This window comes from Salvelinus fontinalis, chromosome 2 (genome assembly GCF_029448725.1).
Source record: "Salvelinus fontinalis isolate EN_2023a chromosome 2, ASM2944872v1, whole genome shotgun sequence".
Classification (NCBI taxonomy): domain Eukaryota; kingdom Metazoa; phylum Chordata; class Actinopteri; order Salmoniformes; family Salmonidae; genus Salvelinus; species Salvelinus fontinalis.
Window position 1 is genome coordinate 72,050,957 of NC_074666.1, and position 22,705 is coordinate 72,073,661.

Consider the following 22,705-nt stretch of genomic DNA (forward strand, 5'->3'; position numbering starts at 1 on the left):
TAATTGGAGTGTCAGGATTTACATTTACTATGTTACATCTACCCATGAGTCCAGGTTGCATCCAGAGGAGCCTATCAGCACCAGGCCTGACGATTGCCTGTCTACCAGGAAGCTGGGGAAAGATGAGACTGGTGCACATGAGAGTTGAATCTTCAAGAATGGAATCTTATGAGTTTGTTGCTTTGCTTTAAAAAGGGATTTAAGAAAATGCATAAACAAGTCCATACTGTAGTTTCTAGATGAAACACTGTTTTAGTGTGTGATCAAATTGGATAATTCTGTTACAGAACATGTCTACCAGCAAAAGTGAGCGGTATATTGATGTTTTATGTGAGGAGATCAAATGTTTCCTGTCCAGCTCATATGCTTTAACTTCCCCACTCACACACACATTGAGTAGTGGGTAATATAGGGTCCCATGGAGGTGTGTATATTTTTTTATTTTATTTTTTATTTCACCTTTATTTAACCAGGTAGGCTAGTTGAGAACAAGTTCTCATTTGCAACTGCGACCTGGTCAAGATAAAGCATAGCAGTGTGAACAGACAACAACACAGTTACACATGGAGTAAACAATAAACAAGTCAATAACATGGTAGAAAAAAAAAAGAATCTATATACAATGTGTGCAAAAGGCATGAGGTAGGCAATAAATCGAATAATTACAATTTAGCAGATTAACACTGGAGTGATAAATCATCAGATGATCATGTGCAAGAAGAGATACTGGTGTGCAAAAGAGCAGAAAAGTAAATAAATAAAAGCAGTATGGGGGTGAGGTAGGTAAATTGGGTGGGTAGTTTACAGATGGACTATGTACAGCTGCAGCGATCGGTTAGCTGCTCGGATAGCAGATTTTTAAAGTTGTTGAGGGAGATAAAAGTCTCCAACTTCAGAGATTTTTGCAATTCGTTCCAGTCGCAGGCAGCAGAGAACTGGAAGGAAAGGCGTCCAAATGAGGTTTTGGCTTTAGGGATGATCAGTGAGATACACCTGCTGGAGCGCGTGCTACGGGTGGGTGTAGCCATCGTGACCAGTGAACTGAGATAAGGCGGCACTTTACCTAGCATAGCCTTGTAGATGACCTGGAGCCAGTGGGTCTGACGACGAACCCACTGACGACGAATATTAGCAGCATACAGCCATGTTCATAGCACCAAAGCCTCTCAATATTTTCTATGTATTTATTTAACCTATATTTAACCAGTCAAGTCAGTTAAGGACAAATTCTTATTTACAATGACGGCCTACCAATATATATATCAATATACACTGCTCAAAAAAATAAAGGGAACACTTAAACAACACAATGTAACTCCAAGTCAATCACACTTCTGTGAAATCAAACTGTCCACTTAGGAAGCAACACTGATTGACAATATTGTCACATGCTGTTGTGCAAATGGAATAGACAACAGGTGGAAATTAGAGGCAATTAGCAAGACACCCCCAATAAAGGAGTGGTTCTGCAGGTGGTGACCACAGACCACTTCTCAGTTCCTATACTTCCTGGCTGATGTTTTGGTCACTTTGAATGCTGACGGTGCTCTCACTCTAGTGGTAGCATGAGACGGAATCTACAACCCACACAAGTGGCTCAGGTAGTGCGGCTCATCCAGGATGGCACATCAATGCGAGCTGTGGCAAGAAGTTTTGCTGTGTCTGTCAGCGTAGTGTCCAGAGCATGGAGGCGCTACCAGGAGACAGGCCAGTACATCAGGAGACGTGGAGGAGGCCGTAGGAGGGCAACATCCCAGCAGCAGGACCGCTACCTCCGCCTTTGTGCAAGGAGGTACACTGCCAGAGCCCTGCAAAATGACCTCCAGCAGGCCACAAATGTGCATGTGTCTGCTCAAACGGTCAGAAACAGACTCCATGAGGGTGGTATGAGGGCCCGACGTCCACAGGTGGGGGTTGTGCTTACAGCCCAACACCGTGCAGGACGTTTGGCATTTGCCAGAGAACACCAAGATTGGCAAATTCGCCACTGGCGCCCTGTGCTCTTCACAGATGAAAGCAGGTTCACACTGAGCACATGTGACAGAGTCTAGAGACGCCGTGGAGAACGTTCTGCTGCCTGCAACATCCTCCAGCATGACCGGTTTGGCGGTGGGTCAGTCATGGTGTGGGGTGGCATTTCTTTGGGGGGCCGCACAGCCCTCCATGTGCTCGCCAGAGGTAGCCTGACTGCCATTAGGTACCGAGATGAGATACGCAGACCCCTTGTGAGACCGTATGCTGGTGCGGTTGGCCCTGGGTTCCTCCTAATGCAAGACAATGCTAGACCTCATGTGGCTGGAGTGTGTCAGCAGTTCCTGCACGAGGAAAGCATTGATGCTATGGACTGGCCCGCCCGTTCCCCAGATCTGAATCCAATTGAGTATATCTGGGACATCATGTCTCGCTCCATCCACCAAAGCCACGTTGCACCACAGACTGTCCAGGAGTTGGTGGATGCTTTAGTCCAGGTCTGGGAGGAGATCCCTCAGGAGACCATCCGCCACCTCATCAGGAGCATGCCCAGGCATTGTAGTGAGGTCATACAGGCACGTGGAGGCCACACACACTACTGAGCCTCATTTTGACTTGTTTTAAGGACATTACATCAAAGTTGGATCAGCCTGTAGTGTGGTTTTCCACTTTAATTTTGAGTGTGACTCCAAATCCAGACCTCCATGGGTTGATAAATTTGATTTCCATTGATACTTTTTGTGTGATTTTGTTGTCAGCACATTCAACTATGTAAAGAAAAAAGTATTTAATAAGAATATTTCATTCATTCAGATCTAGGATGTGTTATTTTAGTGTTCCCTTTATTTTTTTGAGCAGTGTATAAGGCTCTGCATAGCACTATGGAGTGATGTATGGTGTCAAGGACAGAATATATCACAGGCCACAGATAGCCAAACCAAAATAAATGAGGAAAAGTGAGGATGGCCACTTGGGATAGAGGAAAGGGGGATACTAGACAAATGAGAAAGAAGGTAGAGGATAGAGTGAGTGAAGGGTGAAGAGAGTAAGATAAATCTTACAGACCAATTGGGCTGCCGCCTGCATGCCGGTGGTGCCACATAAATCTCTGGGTTCCCTGTCGCTAAGAAACCAACAATGACACCGTGCGTGAGCAGGGACCCCCGGTTTGGGATACCCTGTGATTACGGAGTATTATGTGGTTTATGTTGCCCTGGCGCAGCTATAGGGAAAACATATTTAGTGCAAACATCTTTAATATCTTTAATGCTGGTTAATGTTTACCTTGTCTGTACCCCTGCTCTGTAAGCACAATGTAGAATACCAAGTCCTATTCCTTCGAGGGCCTACTTAGTAAACTGTTTGTAACTCATGTATACACGGTACACCATGGGGCAGTTTCCCAGACAGTGAATCTCCATTGAAAGTGCGTTTTAGTCCAGGACTAGGCTTAACCTAAGCCGCGAAAACCGCCTCTGTGTATTTATGAGAAAACGTTAACATATATAAATCACGAACAACAATTCTTATACATTACATTAGTACATGTAGCAAACTATGTAATCATTTTTACAAGAAGTGTATTAGCCATTGCTTAAATTCAGCATTAACAAGCTTGGTAAAGTTCACGTACGAGCTTCCTTGCATTTGGGGGTCCTGGGTTGCCAGTGTAAGCAGAAACACCTTCCAAGTTGCTGGAAAGGTTGCGAAGTTCGTACTGACCCAAAAGCACACATAGAAAAACAGCCACCATGAGAAACGTGAGAGGAGGAAAGCACCTGGCTTTTCAATCAGCTGGTAACAGGCTCCTAACGACGTCAAAAAAGGGAAATGATCGCAAGGGCATATAAAGCATTACAGTCCCACATACAATTATGCTTGTAAATCTATATGGTACAGTATGCGTAGTGCGCCATTATTTTAGTCATTTCACCATACCACTATAACATTATCATAACTCGTAACAAATGGAATAAAACACTAGCTATCAGATAACTCAGTGAGTGGACATGTTCCTGTATGGAATATACCGTGGTGGTATTAGTCTATATAATAATGATGCATAGCAACCCTGGGAGTACTGAAAGATCTTCGTGTAATACTCTTTAAGTCCACACACTGACAGCGCTGTGGGTGTTGAATGCTGATGTTTATTAGCATACCACATACTCAACATATCTGGTCTTCTGGTGGCCAGCACGAAGCAGGCACTTACACTTCATTAAAATGCCTCTTCTAATAGATAGATGTCCCCGAACAAAGTGACCCAATGAAACACTGTGTCCTGTCAGGAAGTTATTTTGTTACAGAAATACAGAAATACTCCTGTTTGAAATGATTTGGAGGCAGGTAAGATTTGGAGGCAGGTAGGCTGCAAGCTAGAACACTTCAACACAAGCCCGCAGCCCAAGAATCATACAGTATCTGCAATGGCAATGCAATCGTCATTCAATAGCTCCGCATTTAGCTCCACACTACACATTCACAATATTCCATCACCTTTCTATAGGCTAGGCCTACTATATTTTTTTCTCAACTTTCCTAATATTAAGCACATTGCTTAACTTTACAACAGGAGATTAGCCTACCTGGCTGTCATGAAAATGAACCACAGGAAAAACGGTTTCGAGAGAGAGAGGTCCATGATATTGGTCCATTCTAAATCAAAACAAATTTCACACATATACACTACCGGTCAAAACGTTTAGAACACCTACTCATTCAAGGTTGTTTAAAAAAAATAAAAATTCTACATTGTAGAATAATAATAGTGAAGACATCAAAACTAAATAACAGTTGTAACCAAAAAAGTGTTTAAAAAATCCAAATATATTTGAGATTTGAAATTATTCAATGTAGCCACCCTTTGCCTTGATGACAGCTTTGCACACTCTTGGCATTCTCTCAACCAGCTTCATGAGGTAGTCACCTGGAATGCATTTCAATTCACAGGAGTGCCTTGTTAAAAGTTAATTTGTGAAATGTATTTATTTATTAATGCATTTGAGCCAATCAGTTGTGTTGTGACATGGTAGGGGTGGTAAACAGAAGATAGCCCTATTTGGTAAAAGACAGAGTCCATATTATGGTAAGAACAGCTCAAATAAGCAAAGAGAAACGACAGTATATCATTACTTTAAGACATGAAGGTCAGTCAATCCGGAAAATGTCAAGAACTTTGAAAGTTTCTTCAAGTGCAATTGCAAAAACCATCAAGCACTATGACTAAACTGGCTCTCATGAGGACCGCCACAGGAAAGGAAGATCCAGAGTTGCAGAGGATAAGTTCATTAGAGTTACCAGACTCAGATTGCAGCCCAAATAAATGCTTCACAGAGTTCAGGTAACTCACACATCTTAACATCAACTGTTCAGAGGAGACTATATGAAACAGGCTTTCATGGTCGAATTACTGCAAAGAAACCACGACTAAAGGACACCAATAATAATAAGAGACTTGCTTGGGCCAAGAAACACGAGCAATGGACATTAGACCGGTGGAAATCTGTCCTTTGGTCTGATGAGTCCAAATTTGAGATTTTTGGTTTCAACTGCTGTGTCTTTTTGAGACGCAGAGTAGGTGAACAGATGATATCCACGTGTGGTTCCCACCGTGAAGCATGGAGGAGGTGTGATGGTGTGGGGGTGCTTTAATGTTGACACTGTCTGTGATTTATTTAGAATTCATGGCACACTTAACCAGCATGGCTACCACAGCATTCTGCAGCGATACGCCATCCCATCTGGTTTGGGCTTAGTGGGACTATCATTTGTTTTTCAACAGGACAATGACCAAAAACACACCTCCAGGCTGTGTAAGGGCTATTTGACCAAGAAGGAGAGTGATGGAGGGCTGCATCAGATGACCTGGCCTCCACAATCACCCGATCTCCACCCAATTGGGATGGTTTGGGATGAGTTGGACCGTAGAGTGAAGGAAAAGCAGCCAACAAGTGCTCAGCATATGTGTGAACTCCTTAAAGACTGTTGGAAAAGCATTCCAAGTGAAGCTGGTTGAGAGAATGCCAAGAGTGTGCAAAGCTGTCATCAAGGCAAAGGGTGGCTACTTTGAAGAGTCTAAAATCTAAAATATATTTAGATTTCTTGGTTACTACATGATTCCATATGTGTTATTTCATAGTTTTGATGTCTTAATCTTATTCTAAGTCTTATTCTACAATGTAGACAATAGTTCAAATTAAGAATAACCCTTCAATGAGTAGGTGTGTCCAAACTTTTGACTGGTACTGTATGTAAAAGGAGTATAGTGTTTGTGACATACTGTACAGTGTGTGTTTGCTTGTGTTTTTTGCGCTCTAGAAAGGTTCACTAGGGTTGCAGAAGTTTCAGATGACAGGACCAACCCTTCGGTAACCCCTTACATCCAACTAACCTTCACCAGACACCCCTCATCTCCCAACCTGGGCACCTCCTGTCCTGACCCGTCACCCCCTCCCCATTCTCCCTGAGGAAATAAAAGTGTTCATGGAGAGAGGATCAGCCACTATCTCTGCTGAAGACCATAGGGTACCATGCCATTGCCAAACTACGCTCCAAGCAGTAACGAAATCATGCCTGTGCCAAAGAAAGCAGGTAAGGGTTCATGATCTACTCTGTGAGCTTGCATGTGTCAATACATTATGTAATTGAAAGCGGACAAAAACCCTCTCCCTCTCAGTTGAACAGATTTTTAAAGCAAATGTAATAATCAGTCAATCAGTATTACATTAATATAAAATTTTATTGGATTTCCCAATAAATAGAAATGACCATTTTTAATGTATATTCCACATTTTCATAAATTAGCATTCATAATTAATATTCACATTCTCATGAACATGTTTTGCATTTTGTTGTGTTATGAATGGTTTTACTTGATCAAACACCAGGCAAATAATGAATCATTTTGGATTGTTTTACTTTATTGACATTGTATTGTTATGTCTCAAATGATTCATTGTAGTTTGTCAGGAACTCAACTAAATAATAAATATGAAATCATTTCATTACCATTGTGTCATTTTTTATAATACTTTTGAGATGACATTGTACCTAGTGAATAGGGAAATTAGGATTATTGTGGCTGATGTATTTCTGAAAATCAAGTTATTCAAGTTCCTATGCCTTCCTCTCACTGAAAACTACATCCAAATATGGAGTAAGTCCAGTGTCGTACTGTGCAATGATGCCAGTGTTGTTTTTCCTGACAACCTCAGTTGCAAAAGGCCAGTGCCTCCAGGCTTTTCTGGGCCGCAGGATTAAGAAACGAGTCGTTGTTTTAAGTTAGTGGTGTAGTCTATATGTGGGCTATGGGGCATGGTAGAGTCTATATGTAGGCTATGGGACATGGTGGAGTCTATATGTGGGCTATGGGGCATGGTGGAGTCTATACGTAGGCTATGGGGCATGGTGGAGTCTATATGTAGGCTATGGGGCATGGTGGAGTCTATATGTAGGTTATGGGACATGGTAGAGTCTATATGTAGGCTATGGGACATGGTGGAGTCTATATGTGGGCTATGGGGCATGGTGGAGTCTATATGTGGGCTATGGGGCATGGTGGAGTCTATATGTAGGTTATGGGACATGGTGGAGTCTATATGTAGGCTATGGGGCATGGTGGAGTCTATATGTAGGCTATGGGGCATGGTGGAGTCTATATGTAGGCTATGGGGCATGGTGGAGTCTATATGTAGGCTATGGGGCATGGTGGAGTCTATATGTAGGCTATGGGGCATGGTGGAGTCTATATGTGGGCTATGGGGCATGGTAGAGTCTATATGTAGGTTATGGGGCATGGTGGAGTCTATATGTAGGCTATGGGGCATGGTGGAGTCTATATGTAGGCTATGGGGCATGGTGGAGTCTATATGTGGGCTATGGGGCATGGTAGAGTCTATATGTAGGCTATGGGGCATGGTGGAGTCTATATGTAGGCTATGGGGCATGGTGGAGTCTATATGAGGTTATGGGGCATGGTGTAGTCTATATGTAGGCTATGGGGCATGGTGGAGTCTATATGTAGGCTATGGGGCATGGTGGAGTCTATACGTAGGCTATGGGGCATGGTGGAGTCTATATGTAGGCTATGGGGCATGGTGGAGTCTATATGTAGGCGTTTGGGCATGGTGGAGTCTATATGTAGGCTATGGGGCATGGTGGAGTCTATATGTAGGCTATGGGTCATGGTGGAGTCTATATGTAGGCTATGGGGCATGGTGGAGTCTATACGTAGGCTATGGGGCATGGTGGAGTCTATATGTAGGCTATGGGTCATGGTGGAGTCTATATGTAGGCTATGGGGCATGGTGGAGTCTATATGTAGGCTATGGGGCATGGTGGAGTCTATATGTAGGCTATGGGGCATGGTGGAGTCTATATGTAGACTATGGGGCATGGTGGAGTCTATACGTAGGCTATGGGGCATGGTGGAGTCTATACGTAGGCTATGGGGCATGGTGGAGTCTATATGTAGGCTATGGGGCATGGTGGAGTCTATATGTAGGCTATGGGTCATGGTGGAGTCTATATGTAGGCTATGGGGCATGGTGGAGTCTATATGTAGACTATGGGGCATGGTGGAGTCTATATGTAGGCTATGGGGCATGGTGGAGTCTATATGTAGGCTATGGGGCATGGTGGAGTCTATATGTAGACTATGGGGCATGGTGGAGTCTATACGTAGGCTATGGGGCATGGTGGAGTCTATATGTAGGCTATGGGGCATGGTGGAGTCTATACGTAGGCTATGGGGCATGGTGGAGTCTATATGTAGGCTATGGGGCATGGTGGAGTCTATATGTAGACTATGGGGCATGGTGGAGTCTATACGTAGGCTATGGGGCATGGTGGAGTCTATATGTAGGCTATGGGGCATGGTGGAGTCTATATGTAGGCTATGGGGCATGGTGTAGTCTATATGTAGGCTATGGGTCATGGTGGAGTCTATATGTAGACTATGGGGCATGGTGGAGTCTATATGTAGGCTATGGGTCATGGTGGAGTCTATATGTAGGCTATGGGGCATGGTGGAGTCTATATGTGGGCTATGGGGCATGGTGGAGTCTATATGTAGGCTATGGGGCATGGTGGAGTCTATATGTAGGCTATGGGGCATGGTGGAGTCTATATGTAGGCTATGGGGCATGGTGTAGTCTATATGTAGGCTATGGGGCATGGTGGAGTTTATATGAGGTTGTGGGGCATGGTGGAGTCTATATGTAGGCTATGGGGCATGGTGGAGTTTATATGAGGTTGTGGGGCATGGTGGAGTCTATATGTAGGCTATGGGGCATGGTGTAGTCTATATGAGGTTATGGGGCATGGTGTAGTCTATATGAGGTTATGGGGCATGGTGGAGTCTATATGTAGGTTATGGGGAATGGTGTAGTCTATATGAGGTTATGGGACATGGTGGAGTTTATATGTAGGTTATGGGGCATGGTGGAGTCTATATGAGGTTATGGGGCACGGTGGAGTCTATATGAGGTTATGGGAAATGGTGGAGTTTATATGTAGGTTATGGGGCATGGTGTAGTCTATATGAGGTTATGGGAAATGGTGGAGTTTATATGTAGATTATGGGGCATGGTGTAGTCTATATGAGGTTATGGGGCACGGTGGAGTCTATATGTAGGCTATGGGGCATGGTGGAGTTTATATGAGGTTATGGGGCACGGTGGAGTCTATATGAGGTTATGGGGCATGGTGTAGTCTATATGAGGTTATAGGACATGGTGGAGTTTATATGTAGGTTATGGGGCATGGTGGAGTCTATATGAGGTTATGGGGCACGGTGGAGTCTATATGAGGTTATGGGGCACGGTGGAGTCTATATGAGGTTATGGGACATGGTGGAGTCTATATGAGGTTATGGGGCACGGTGGATTCTATATGAGGTTATGGGGCATGGTGGAGTCTATATGAGGTTATGGGGCACGGTGGAGTCTATATGAGGTTATGGGGCATGGTGGAGTCTATATGAGGTTATGGGGCATGGTGGAGTCTATATGTAGGTTATGGGAAATGGTGTAGTCTATATGAGGTTATGGGGCACGGTGGATTCTATATGAGGTTATGGGGCATGGTGGAGTCTATATGAGGTTATGGGGCACGGTGGAGTCTATATGAGGTTATGGGGCATGGTGGAGTCTATATGAGGTTATGGGGCACGGTGGAGTCTATATGAGGTTATGGGGCATGGTGGAGTCTATATGAGGTTATGGGGCACGGTGGAGTCTATATGAGGTTATGGGGCATGGTGGAGTCTATATGAGGTTATGGGGCATGGTGGAGTCTATATGAGGTTATGGGGCACGGTGGAGTCTATATGAGGTTATGGGGCATGGTGGAGTCTATATGTAGGCTACTGTGTGTACTCTGATATTCACACCCTACTTCTTACAGTAGCATTTCTGTGCAGGTTCACTATTATAAGAGTGTTTTTAAGCTACTTGGAATCTTAAGTGTTAACTACTGTTTTGGCTTATGGACTTTATTATAAGGCTAGCTAAGGAGAGAGACAGACAGACTAAAAATTACAGACAGAGAGAGAGAGACAGACAGGCAGACAGATAGACAGTGCTCATCACTGGCTGTTTATTATGAATGTATGATGTCGATAACATGTTGTTTATTGGCCACCAGTTACAAGCTGTATCATGTTCCTTTGACAGTCCCACTTTGCCAAGTACCTCTCTCCGCCTGTCTTGCTGCCCAATCTCTCCCCCATCTCATCAATCAGCTCATCAAACTGTTTCCCCCTCTTCTGACATCGTCTCTCCAGACCACAATGTTCCCACCGGATCAAATCCATTCTTTCAGCAGTCAGCTCTCACAAAGCCTCACTGGCCCGTTGGCCATGTCAGGTCTCACACCACATCTCTGTCTGTCACTTTGCTCCATGAAACTAACCTCTCTGAATGCTGCCAATGATTCCGTCCACTTTTTTAAAATATATTTCTATATTTCTCATCTTCTTTCTCCCTCTCCAGTTTCCACTCTGTGCTTCTCCATATATCCCTCTGTCCATCGAACCCCGCTATTGATCCTTCACATGTATCCAGTCTCAGCCCAGTGTGGCCTCAATGTCCCATCACTCCTTTCTCACTGCCTATCACTGCCATCCTCTGGCTCCCATGGTAATGAAGTGTGAAGTCATGGACAGTAACTCAAGTGCCTGGCTGTGACATACAAAGTTTTATTCATGGCAGTTGGATTCTGTGAAAATCTGACCGCTGAGGTTCGTATCTGATTGCTTCAGTTATATTTCTTCAGATGGACAGATTTAAATTTAGACAGTTGCATTGCTTTTCATGACAATGTACAGCTAAACATTAATTATTACAAAATCAATTGGAGCTAGGTCTTCACGGGTCCGAGTGGATCCGATATACCCGATTTCGAACCAGAGCCTGATCGGGTTCGGGTCTGAAATTCTAACTTGTCCCTCAGGTCCGGATTGGGTCCTGTTTGATTGGACCCGGCCACGGCTCTGCATAGCCTCTAGCATATTTATTTTACGCTAATAAGGTGAATTTATTGACTTATAGAAGGCCTAGCCAACATATACTGTAAAGACCTATTTGTTAACCTGATGAACAACTTGGCTGATAAACAGTGTTTTTTTGTCACTCGGACCAGTTAGGGTACGGGTTGGGTCTAGGTCGAGTTGTCCTTGGGTCCATTCTGGTCCTGGTCCAACTTTTTAGTCCAGTGAAGACCTCTAATTGGAGCCCATCACATTTCATCTCATGTTGAGAACCTCCCAATGACTTTCTCCTTCTTTTTCTTCAAGAATGCTGTCATGTATCCTCCTGTTGGTTTGTACATCTTTATGTCCATACTTTTCCCATCCATCTCCATTTCATCATCGGCATGCAACACAGCAAGTTTTTTTTAGACACTTCATAACAGAGGGCAAAGGGATGGGTCTGAGCTTTGGCCAGCCCCCTTTACCTCTCTCCGTCACATCTCGTGATCAGTGGAGATCCCGCTGTTCCCGAACCCGATCCAGGCAGAGAGCTCCATCTCATCCAGGGGAGTCGCGCAGACCACCGACGAGCACGTCCAACATAAGCAGCTTATTTTCTACCATGTCAGAGGGGTCATCGTCCTGGCCTCTGAAAGGCATCTACAGATGTCCTCAACATGGCCGACTGGCTTTCCTCCAATTACCAGGGAGGAGTCTTCATTTCATTCTCCGATTAGCTTCTGTCCATCCGCAGCACACCTATCATATGTCCTGAATGTCTTTGCTACTGTGAATAAACATAATACTCATCTTCAAACACATCTCTAGAAATTGACAAATGTTGGTTAAATGGACAAACTTTTCCAAGATCAGAAGAAATCTATTCAAATGCTGTCCCCAATACTATTGGACTTCCATTCCAATCCTTCCCCTGCCAATTCAATCCTATGATTTCGCAATTAGATTTATGGTTCAATGGATTCCAATGCATTTGACCCACATGTTTGACCTGAGGTAGCAACCTCCCTTGTTTGTCATTTTCTGCCACTGTCTCTATGTGCCTGAACATTCATCCACCCGTTTTCTCTTTCTTTAAATGTCTCTATCTCTGTGTCAACTCATCAATCTCTCTGAGTATCTGTTTATCCATCTGTCAATCTGTCCGGGGCTTTGCTGGTGACCCCACTGAGAGCAGCAGGGTATCTGGCTGGGCTTATCCTCCACAGGGGAGCCAGAGCCCACTCATATCCCCCCATCGGGCCCCGCTCATAATAACCAGCCAGGGTGATGTCTCTGGATGTCTTCTGGATGTCAGAAACTATTCATACCCTTTCCCTTTTTGCAAAAATTTCTAAAAACCTGTGTTTGCTTTGTCATTATGGGGTATTGTGTGTAGATTGATGAGGGGAAAAAACGATTTAATCCATTTTAGAATCAGGCTGTTATGTAACAAAATGTGGAAAAAGTCAAGGGGTCTGAATACTTTCCCGAATGCACAGTATACTGCCTGTGTAACATTCTCTTCAAATGAGGATCAGACAATTTTCAAATAGCAAGATTGCCTGTCAAATGCTCCATCACATTACTGTGCTAGCAAGACATTTTAGTCTTGACAGCGTTTTAGAGTTAAGTTCGTGCAATTCCACACATTTTGACACGGGGCGTAGAGAAAATGTTGACGTTTTAAAGCAAGTTTGCTGCAATTCTACACATTTTACCATGTGGCAGAGAGACGATTTAGCAATTTTATAACTCATTTCATGTAATTGTACTCATTTTGACATGGGGCGGAGAGAAAAAATTGTCTGTTTGACAGCTAATTTCCTACAATTCTATACAGTTTTCCAAAGGGTGGAGAGAAACGTTTGCAGGTTTTATGATTTCTGAGTGAGACTGACTAACAAAATCACTTACTAACAAAATCAATGGGGGCCCCCCAGACGATAATTCGACCATGATTACTAAGTAGATAGCTGGCCGCTAGACTAATTTGCCAATATACAAATGTTTTGCTGACATGGGCTAATTGAGTGACTATCAGTGTCTGACATAACAAGAGAAAAACTGCTGATGCACAACCAAATTTCAAAATTGCACCTTGTGTATTCTACTATTTTAACTTGCAACAGTAAGGCTAATTACATTTTTTGGGGGGGAGCTGCCAATTGCCCATCCCTGCTTTAAAATGTATATTTAAATCTCTCTACCCTCGCAATGATTCTCCTGAATCCCTTGGTGACACCCTCCATCAATGTCTTACTTTTGCCATCTACTAACTATCCTTGGTTATCCTGTTAGTCGACTCTTGCTATTTTTCTCTGTGTCCCTCCCTCTCCCATCGCTCTGTCCCTATAAGGGAGGATTCCGGGAGAGTATGGGGAGGGATGACGGATTAAGTGACCTGTCATCAACCCTTTTCCTTCCTACTGCCCATGTCCTGACTCCCGAGATCAGATGTCCTTCTCCCTTTCTCTCTTGCCAAACCTTCCCTGATCATTACTTCTACTTGTTGTTCAGCACAGTATACATTATATGCATACCTTTCCGTCAAAGTCATTTTAATCTCTTTTGGGGAGTGTGCAGCTGTTCAGTCTTCAGGACAGATACAGTGGAGTGTAAGTCACAAACATGGAAGCTTGATTGGAAAGACCAGTGGATCAGAGTTCAGCCAACCACGATGGGAAGTTGTTGAAAGACATCATAACCTCTAAACTGGGCATACAGGAATGGGCATACAGTAATTGCAGATTCAGTCTTCCCAGCCTGGTGCAGGTCTACAATTTTGTTTCTAGTGTCCTTTGACAGCTCTTTGGTCTTGGCCATAGTGGAGTTTGGAGTGTGACTTTGAGGTTGTGGACAGGTGTCTTTTATACTGATAACAAGTTCAAACAGGTGCCATTAATACAGGTAAAGAGTGGAGGACAGAGGAGCCTCTTAAAGAAGAAGTTACAGGTCTGTGAGAGCCAGAAATCTTGCTTGTTTGTAGGTGACCAAATACTTATTTTCCACCATAATTTGCAAATAAATTCATTAAAAATCCTACAATGTGATTTTCTGGATTTTTTTTCTCATTTTGTCTGTCATAGTTGAAGTGTACCTATGATGAAAATTACAGGCCTCTCTCATCTTTTTAAGTGGGAGATTTTGCACAATTGGTGGCTGACTAAATACTTTTTTGCCCCACTGCATGTGAGAATGCTGTTCATTGACAACAGCTCAGTGTTCAACACCATAGTGCCCACAAATCTCATCAATAAGCTAAGAACCCTAGGACTAAATACCTCCCGCTGCAACTGGATCCTGGACTTCCTGACGGGCTGCCCCCAACGATGAGACAGTCTATAGGGAGGAGGACAGAGACCTGTCAGGACAACACCCTCTCCCTCAACGTGAACAAGACAAAGGAGCTGATCATGGACTATAGGAAAAGGAGGGCCGAACAGGCCCCGTTAACATTGACGGGCTGAAGTGGAGCGGGTCGAGAGTTTAAAGTTCCTGGTCATGGTCTAAACACATCAAGGCAGTTGTGAAGAGCGCATGACAACACCTTTTCCCCTCAGGAGAATGACAAGATTTGGCATGGGTCCCCAGATCCTCAAAAAGTTCTACAGCTGCACCATCGAGAGCATCCTGATGGGTTGCATCACCGCCTGGTATGGCAACTGCTCAGCATCTGACCATAAGGCGCAATAGAGGGTAGTGCGTACGGCCAAGTACATCACTGGGGCCAAGCTTCCTGACATCCAGGACCTATATACTAGGTGTGTCAGAGGAAGGCCCCAAAAATTGTCAAAGACTCCAGTCACCCAAGTCATAGACTGTTCTCTCTGCTATCGCACGGCAAGCGGTACCGGAGTGCCAAGTCCGGTCCGGACCAAAAGGCTACCGGACCAAAAGGCTCCTTAACAGCTTCAACCCCCAAGCCATAAGACTGCTGAACAATTAATCAAATGGCCACCCGGACTATTTACATTGGCTCCCTCCCTTTGTTTATACTGTTGCTACTCGCTGTTTATTATCTATGCACAGTCACTTTACAAATTACCTCGACTAACCTGTACCCTTCCACATTGACTCAGTACCGGTACCCCCTGTATATAGCCACGTTATTGTTATGTAATTTTCTTGTGTTACTTTTTGACTCAAATTATTAAATATTTTTTAACTTTATTTAGTAAATATTTTCTTAACTCTATTTCTTGATCTGCATTGTTGGTTAAGGGCTTGTAATTAAGCATATTACGGTAAGGTCTACACCTGTTGTATTCGGCGCATGTTACAAATAAAATTGGATTTGATTTGACATGTCAACAAACTTTTACCCCAGTCAATGCATTTTCAAACCTATGGTTGACTTCTTCTGAGCCCTAGTACAGATAACATGAATTTGTGTGTGAATGGGTCCCTTGAGAGATACTGGTAGATGAAAAGTAAGAATCCACAAAACCCAGTGAACTTGAAATAAATGAAGAACAGGACTCAAGTATCTGAGAACACCCTTGTATTGTAAGCCATCACAAGGTATCACAATAAATATTTGGACCAATCAAAATGACATGAACAAAGCCACATTTAGCATAACTTTGGACCACATTTGCAACAACTTCCGCTTTATTGTTTCATTGACATTTCGCAATGAGTTATCTAAGTAAACAAACCATTTACCGCAAATCAAGCATATACCTGATGACCAAACTGTCAACCTCTGGCATGTCAAAGCGGTACAGTGCCTTGCAAAAGTATTCACCCCCTTGGTGTTTTTCCTATTGTGTTGCATTACAATGTATTACATTGGATTACATGTAATGGACATACACATAATAGTCCAAAGTGGTGAAGTGAAATGAAAAAAAAAATGAAAAAAAAAAAAAAAAAAAAAAACGGAAGTGGTGTGTTCACCCCCTTTGCTATGAAGCCCGTAAATAAGATCTGGTGCAACCAATTAACTTCAGAAGTCACATATTTAATTAAATAAAGTCCACGTGTGCAATCTAAGTGTCACATGATCTCAGAATATATACACCTGTTCCGAAAGGCCCCAGAGTCTGCAACACCACTAAGCAAGGGACACCACCAAGCAAGTGGCACCATGAAGACCAAGGAGCTCTCCAAATATGTAGGTCAGGGACAAAGTTGTGGAGAAGTACAGATCAGGGTTGGGTTATAAAAAAATATCTGAAACTTTGAACATCCCACGGAGCACCATTAAATCCATTATAAAAAAATGGAAGGAATATGGCACCACAACAAACCTGCCAAGAGAGGGTCGCCCACCAAAACTCACAGACCAGGCAAGGTGGGCATTAATCAGAGAGGCAACAAAGAGACCAAAGATAACCCTGAAGGAGCTGCAAAGCTCCACAGCGGAGATTGCTGTATCTGTCCATAGGACCACATTAAGCCGTACACTCCACAGAGCTGGGCTTTACAGAAGAGTGGCCAGAAAAAAGCCATTGCTTAAAGAGAAAAATAATCAAACACGTTTGGTGTTCGCCAAAGGGCATGTGGGAGACTCCCCAAACATATGGAAGAAGGTACTCTGGTCAGATGAGACTAAAATGTAGCTTTTTGGCCATCAAGGAAAAAGCTATGTCTGGCGCAAACCCAACACCTCTCATCAAATCAAATCAAGTTTATTTTATATAGCCCTTCGTACATCAGCTAATATCTCGAAGTGCTGTACAGAAACCCAGCCTAAAACCCCAAACAGCAAGCAATGCAGGTGTAGAAGCACGGTGGCTAGGAAAAACTCCCTAAAAAGGCCAAAACCTAGGAAGAAACCTAGAGAGGAACCAGGCTATGAGGGGTGGCCAGTCCTCTTCTGGCTGTGCCGGGTGGAGATTATAACAGAACATGGCCAAGATGTTCAAAATGTTCATAAGTGACAAGCATGGTCAAATAATAATCAGGAATAAATGTCAGTTGGCTTTTCATAGCCGATCATTAAGAGTTGAAAACAGCAGGTCTGGGACAGGTCAGGGTTCCATAACCGCAGGCAGAACAGTTGAAACTGGAATAGCAGCAAGGCCAGGTGTACTGGGGACAGCAAGGAGTCATCATGCCCGGTAGTCCTGACGTATGGTCCTAGGGCTCAGGTTCTCCGAGAGAGAGAGAGAAGGAGAGAATTAGAGAGAGCATACTTAAATTCACACAGGACACTGGATAAGATAGGAGAAGTACTCCAGATATAACCAACTGACCCTAGCCCCCCGACACATAAACTACTGCAGCATAAATACTGGAGGCTGAGACAGGAGGGGTCAGGAGACACTGTGGCCCCATCCGATGATACCCCCGGACAGGGCCAAACAGGAAAGATATAACCCCACCCACTTTGCCAAAGCACAGCCCCCGCACCACTAGAGGGATATCTTCAACCACCAACTTACAATCCTGAGACAAGGCCGAGTATAGCCCACAAAGATCTCCACCACAGCACAAACCAAGGGGGGGGCGCCAACCCAGACAGGAAGATCACGTCAGTAACTCAACCCACTCAAGTGACGCACCCCTCCTAGGGACGGCATGAAAGAGCACCAGTAAGCCAGTGACTCAGCCCCTGTAATAGGGTTAGAGGCCGAGAATCCCAGTGGAGAGAGGGGAACCGGCCAGGCAGAGACAGCAAGGGTGGTTCGTTGCTCCAGAGCCTTTCCGTTCATCTTGACACTCCTGGGCCAGACTACACTCAATCATATGACCTACTGAAGAGATAAGTCTTCAGTAAAGACTTAAAGGTTGAGACTGAGTCTGCGTCTCTCACATGGGTAGGCAGACCGTTCCATAAAAATGGAGATCTATAGGAGAAAGCCCTGCCTCCAGCTGTTTGCTTAGAAATTCTAGGGACAATTAGGAGGCCTGCGTCTTATGACCGTAGCGTACGTGTAGGTATGTACGGCAGGACCAACTCGGAAAGATAGGTAGGAGCAAGCCCATGTAACGCTTTATAGGTTAACAGTAAAACCTTGAAATCAGCCCTTGCCTTAACAGGAAGCCAGTGTAGGGAAGCTAGCACTGGAGTAATATGATCAAATTTCTTGGTTCTAGTCAGGATTCTAGCAGCCGTATTTAGCACTAACTGAAGATTATTTAGTGCTTTATCCGGGTAGCCGGAAAGTAGAGCATTGCAGTAGTCTAACCTAGAAGTAACAAATGCATGGATACATTTTTCTGCATCATTTTTGGACAGAAGTTCTCATCACCCCAAGACTATCATCCCCACAGTGAATTATGGTGGTGGCAGCATCATGCTGTGGGGGTGTTTTTCATCGGCAAGGACTGGGAAACTGGTCAGAATTGAAGGAATGATGGATGGCGCTAAATACAGGGAAATTCTTGAGGGAAACCTGTTTCAGTCTTCCAGAGATTTGAGATTGGGATGGAGATTCACCTTCCGGCAGGACAATGACCCTAAGCATACTGCTAAAGCAACACTGGAGTGGTTTAAGGGAAAACATTTAAATGTCTTGGAATGGCCTAGTCAAAGCCCAGACCTCAATCCAATTGAGAATCTGTGGTATGATTTAAAGATTGCTGTACACCAGCGGAACCCATCCAACTTGAAGGAGCTGGAGCAGTTTTGCCTTGAAGAATGGGCAAAAATCCCAGTGGCTAGATGTGCCAAGCTTATAGAGACATACCCCAAGAGACTTGCAGCTGTAATTGCTGCAAAAGGTGGCTCATCAAAGTATTGACTTTGGGGGGGGAATAGTTACGCACGCTCAAGTTTTCAGTTTTTTTGTAATTTCTTGTTTGTTTCACAATAAAAAAATAATTTGCATCGTCAAAGTAGTAGGCATGTTATTTAAATCAAATGATACAAACCCCCCAAAAATCTATTTTTATTCCAGGTTGTAAGGCAACAAAATATGAAAAATGCCAAGGGGGGTGAATACTTTCGCAAGCCACTGTATATCAAGGAACTTTAATGTGAACCTTGTTGAGGCAATTAAAACAGATTAAGTCTGATAGGTGAAAATGAGCGATGAGCTGAAACGATGGAAGACCCTGTGAAAATCAAGCAATTTGAGCTAATGTCGCCCATAGACGAAAGGAGACTGACGGACGGTGACAGTCCGAGTGGAAACAGCAATAGCACCCAGTTCTCTGAGAAAGTGAGATGACAAATGAATGGACAGGAGGCAGAACCAGAGATTAAACAACAGTCGGAGTACTTCAGCAGCAGAGAGAAACATGCTGTCAGTGTCGTGAAATAACGTCCATCACACACAACTTGTAATCTTATAATGGCCTGACCCCTGGTGTCAGCGGCTGTGATGTGTGTCCTTAGCGGATGTAAAGCCGTAACCCAAACCTGGACTGGTATGGGTAAACTACATTAATCAGTGCTAAGAAAAGACTCAGAATAGCACACACACTCCAAAGTGATATATGGCATTAAGGTAAATAGTGGGAGGGAGGGGGGATGAAGGGAGAGAGTGACAGGAGCAGGGAGATAGAGGCAAGGGAAGGAGAGATGAAGAGAAGGAAGGGAGAGAAGTAATCATGGACAGTAACTGCACCTAGCACAACCTCTACAAACTGCACCTAGCACAACCTCTACAAACTGCACCTAGCACAACCTCTACAAACTGCACCTAGCACAACCTCTACAAACTGCAACTAGCACAACCTCTACAAACTGCAGCTAGCACAACCTCTACAAACTGCACCTAGCACAACCTCTACAAACTGCAGCTAGCACAACCTCTACAAACTGCACCTAGCACAACCTCTACAAACTGCAACTAGCACAACCTCTACAAACTGCACCTAGCACAACCTCTACAAACTGCACCTAGCACAACCTCTACAAACTGCAACTAGCACAACCTCTACAAACTGCAACTAGCACAACCTCTACAAACTGCACCTAGCACAACCTCTACAAACTGCAACTAGCACAACCTCTACAAACTGCAGCTAGCACAACCTCTACAAACTGCACCTAGCACAACCTCTACAAACTGCAGCTAGCACAACCTCTACAAACTGCACCTAGCACAACCTCTACAAACTGCAACTAGCACAACCTCTACAAACTGCACCTAGCACAACATCTACGAACTGCACCTAGCACAACGTCTACAAACTGCACCTAGCACAACGTCTACCAACTGCACCTAGCACAACCTCTACAAACCGCAACTAGCACAACCTCTGCAAATGCACAGTGAATAAATACATAACACCAATCTGACACAAGATAATTTTCTATTTGGGAAAGATAATTCATTTTTTGCCTCTTTTCTGTAGGAAGAAAATCCCAGGCAGCTCCTGCAGGTATGGTTTCTGTAATACTGAATGTATAAGTACTGAAAAGCCTTTGTAAATCCTGACTAACAATGGCATCCCAGGAATTACATTAGACCGGTGGTGTAATTCAAACTGGATTATCTCATCAGTATACCGTTAATGGATTTCACACTTTATCTCTCTCTCTCCTCATAACAGAGGTGCCGCCGGTGTACGAGCCCAATATTCATGATCCCACCACCAGGGCTGACCTCATGAAATGTAAGGCCATGTAATTGGCTCTTTATCACTTTGGGCCTCACTCTCTGTAATGCATTTGATGCTAAATCCTGCTTGCCCACAGCCTATACAATGTTGAAATGCACAATTATGACCTGGCTTACAGTATATCCGCTTTACGGCCTACACACAAGAGATTGTACATATCTCATTAATATCACAGTACTCATCTGACCTTATCTGTTTTCCGACCCTTTCATCTCATCCATATTCATCCAACCACTCAACTCAATTCCTCTCTCTTTACCTCATCGTTTCTCTTTCTCCCCTCAGACTGGATCCCCCTCTCCCTGGATGACAAAACGGCCCAGAAGCTGCTGTGGATATCCGAGAGCAACCTCAAGGTGTCGCGTATGTCAGAGGAGGTGTGTCCATACCCCATGAGACCGGAGAGATATGAGCATTCGCCACAGGTTGGTCTGCCATCCTCAGTTACAGGGCACACATCATAGTGCCATTGTGTAACTAAAGTGTGCCCACCGTTTTGGACATGCCATCAGCGCATGCCTGGCTCTAAAACATCTCTAATCTACCCTTTCTACTATCCACTCTCTACCCTGTGCAGGTGCTGTCTAAGGAGGGTCTGTTGGGGCAGAGAGGGTACTGGGAGGTGGACTATGGCGGCTGGGTGGTGATTGGGGCAGTGTACGAGAGCATGGGTCGGAAGAATGGGCCATGTGGGCTGGGGGAGAACGAAAGCTCATGGGGTGCAGGCTGGGCCGGCTCCTGCTACCACGTCTGGCACAACGGGGAGAACGTGGCGGTTGAGCTCCCATTGTGCAACACCATGAGCATATACCTGGACCAGCCCGCTGGCATCATCAAATTCTTCATCGTGGAAGGAGAAGGGGAGGCGGAGAAGGCGGTGCGACTGATACACAAGTTCAAAACTGACCTCAAAGAGAAGATTCTGCCTTGTTTCTGGGTTGGCAGTAAATCCTTCTGTTGGATCCGGAAGAAAGAGGGACAGTAACAAGAAGGGTGTAGGAAAGGAGAGATGGAATAACAGGTCAGGGATTTTGTAAGTGAGGGAGGTAAAGTGAATGAGAAGATATATGTTTCTAATATTTGGAGAACAAGCACTGGTGTCAGAATGCAGAATTGAAGCAGAGAATAATGGAATCTTCACAACATGAAATTAGTTGTAATCTGTAAGATTCACATCATGTCTATGGTTTTAAGTGTTGCTGTTATCCCTCTGTTGCATGAGGACAACATACATATGAATTACTAGGTTATATTATAATATTTAGAATGACAATTATATTGACTATTTCTATTTATTAGTACTGTCAGTAGTTTTTGTTCCAGCACTAGTTTGTTAGTGTTAAAGTAGGGTGTGTAGTTTAAATTCATAGCTTGTATCATTTTATATCTGATTGAACCATGGTCATGTATGAATGTGATGAATAAATACAACTGTATAACAATAGAGTTCAACTATTTATAGTGAAAAAATATATAAACACAACAAGCAACAATTTCAACAATTTTACTGAGGTACAGTTCATATAAGGAAATAACTCAATTGAAATAAATTCATTAGGCCCTAATCTATGGATTTCACATGACTGGGAATACAGATATACAACTGTTGGTCACAGATACCTTAAAAAAAAGGTAGGGGTGCGGATCAGGAGGTATCTGGTGTGACCACCATTTGCTTCATGCAGCGCGACACATCTCCTTCGCATAGAGTTGATCAGGCTGCTGCTTGTGGCCTGTGGAATG

At 43.9% G+C, this 22,705-nt stretch overlaps 1 protein-coding gene across 1 annotated transcript; it reads left to right on the forward strand.

Moving 5' to 3' along the window:
- The first annotated feature begins 6,234 nt into the window (after positions 1-6,234).
- LOC129824912 (tripartite motif-containing protein 16-like) lies at positions 6,235-22,404 on the forward strand. The gene is made up of 5 exons (XM_055884475.1): positions 6,235-6,564; positions 20,696-20,722; positions 20,894-20,956; positions 21,248-21,387; positions 21,540-22,404. The coding sequence occupies exons 1-5, from the start codon at positions 6,504-6,506 to the stop codon at positions 21,945-21,947; spliced, it is 699 nt and encodes a 232-aa protein (XP_055740450.1). The 5' UTR covers positions 6,235-6,503; the 3' UTR covers positions 21,948-22,404.
- The last annotated feature ends 301 nt before the right edge of the window (positions 22,405-22,705 follow it).

What these genes read in the sequence shown, in the direction of transcription:
- LOC129824912 (XM_055884475.1), top strand. Translation starts at nt 6,504, where the DNA reads ATGCCATTGCCAAACTACGCTCCAAGCAGTAACGAAATCATGCCTGTG. An exon ending in ATCCCAGGCAGCTCCTGCAG is followed by an intron (nt 20,723 to 20,893) that starts GTATGGTTTCTG and finishes TCCTCATAACAG; the next exon opens with AGGTGCCGCCGGTGTACGAG. An exon ending in GATATGAGCATTCGCCACAG is followed by an intron (nt 21,388 to 21,539) that starts GTTGGTCTGCCA and finishes TACCCTGTGCAG; the next exon opens with GTGCTGTCTAAGGAGGGTCT.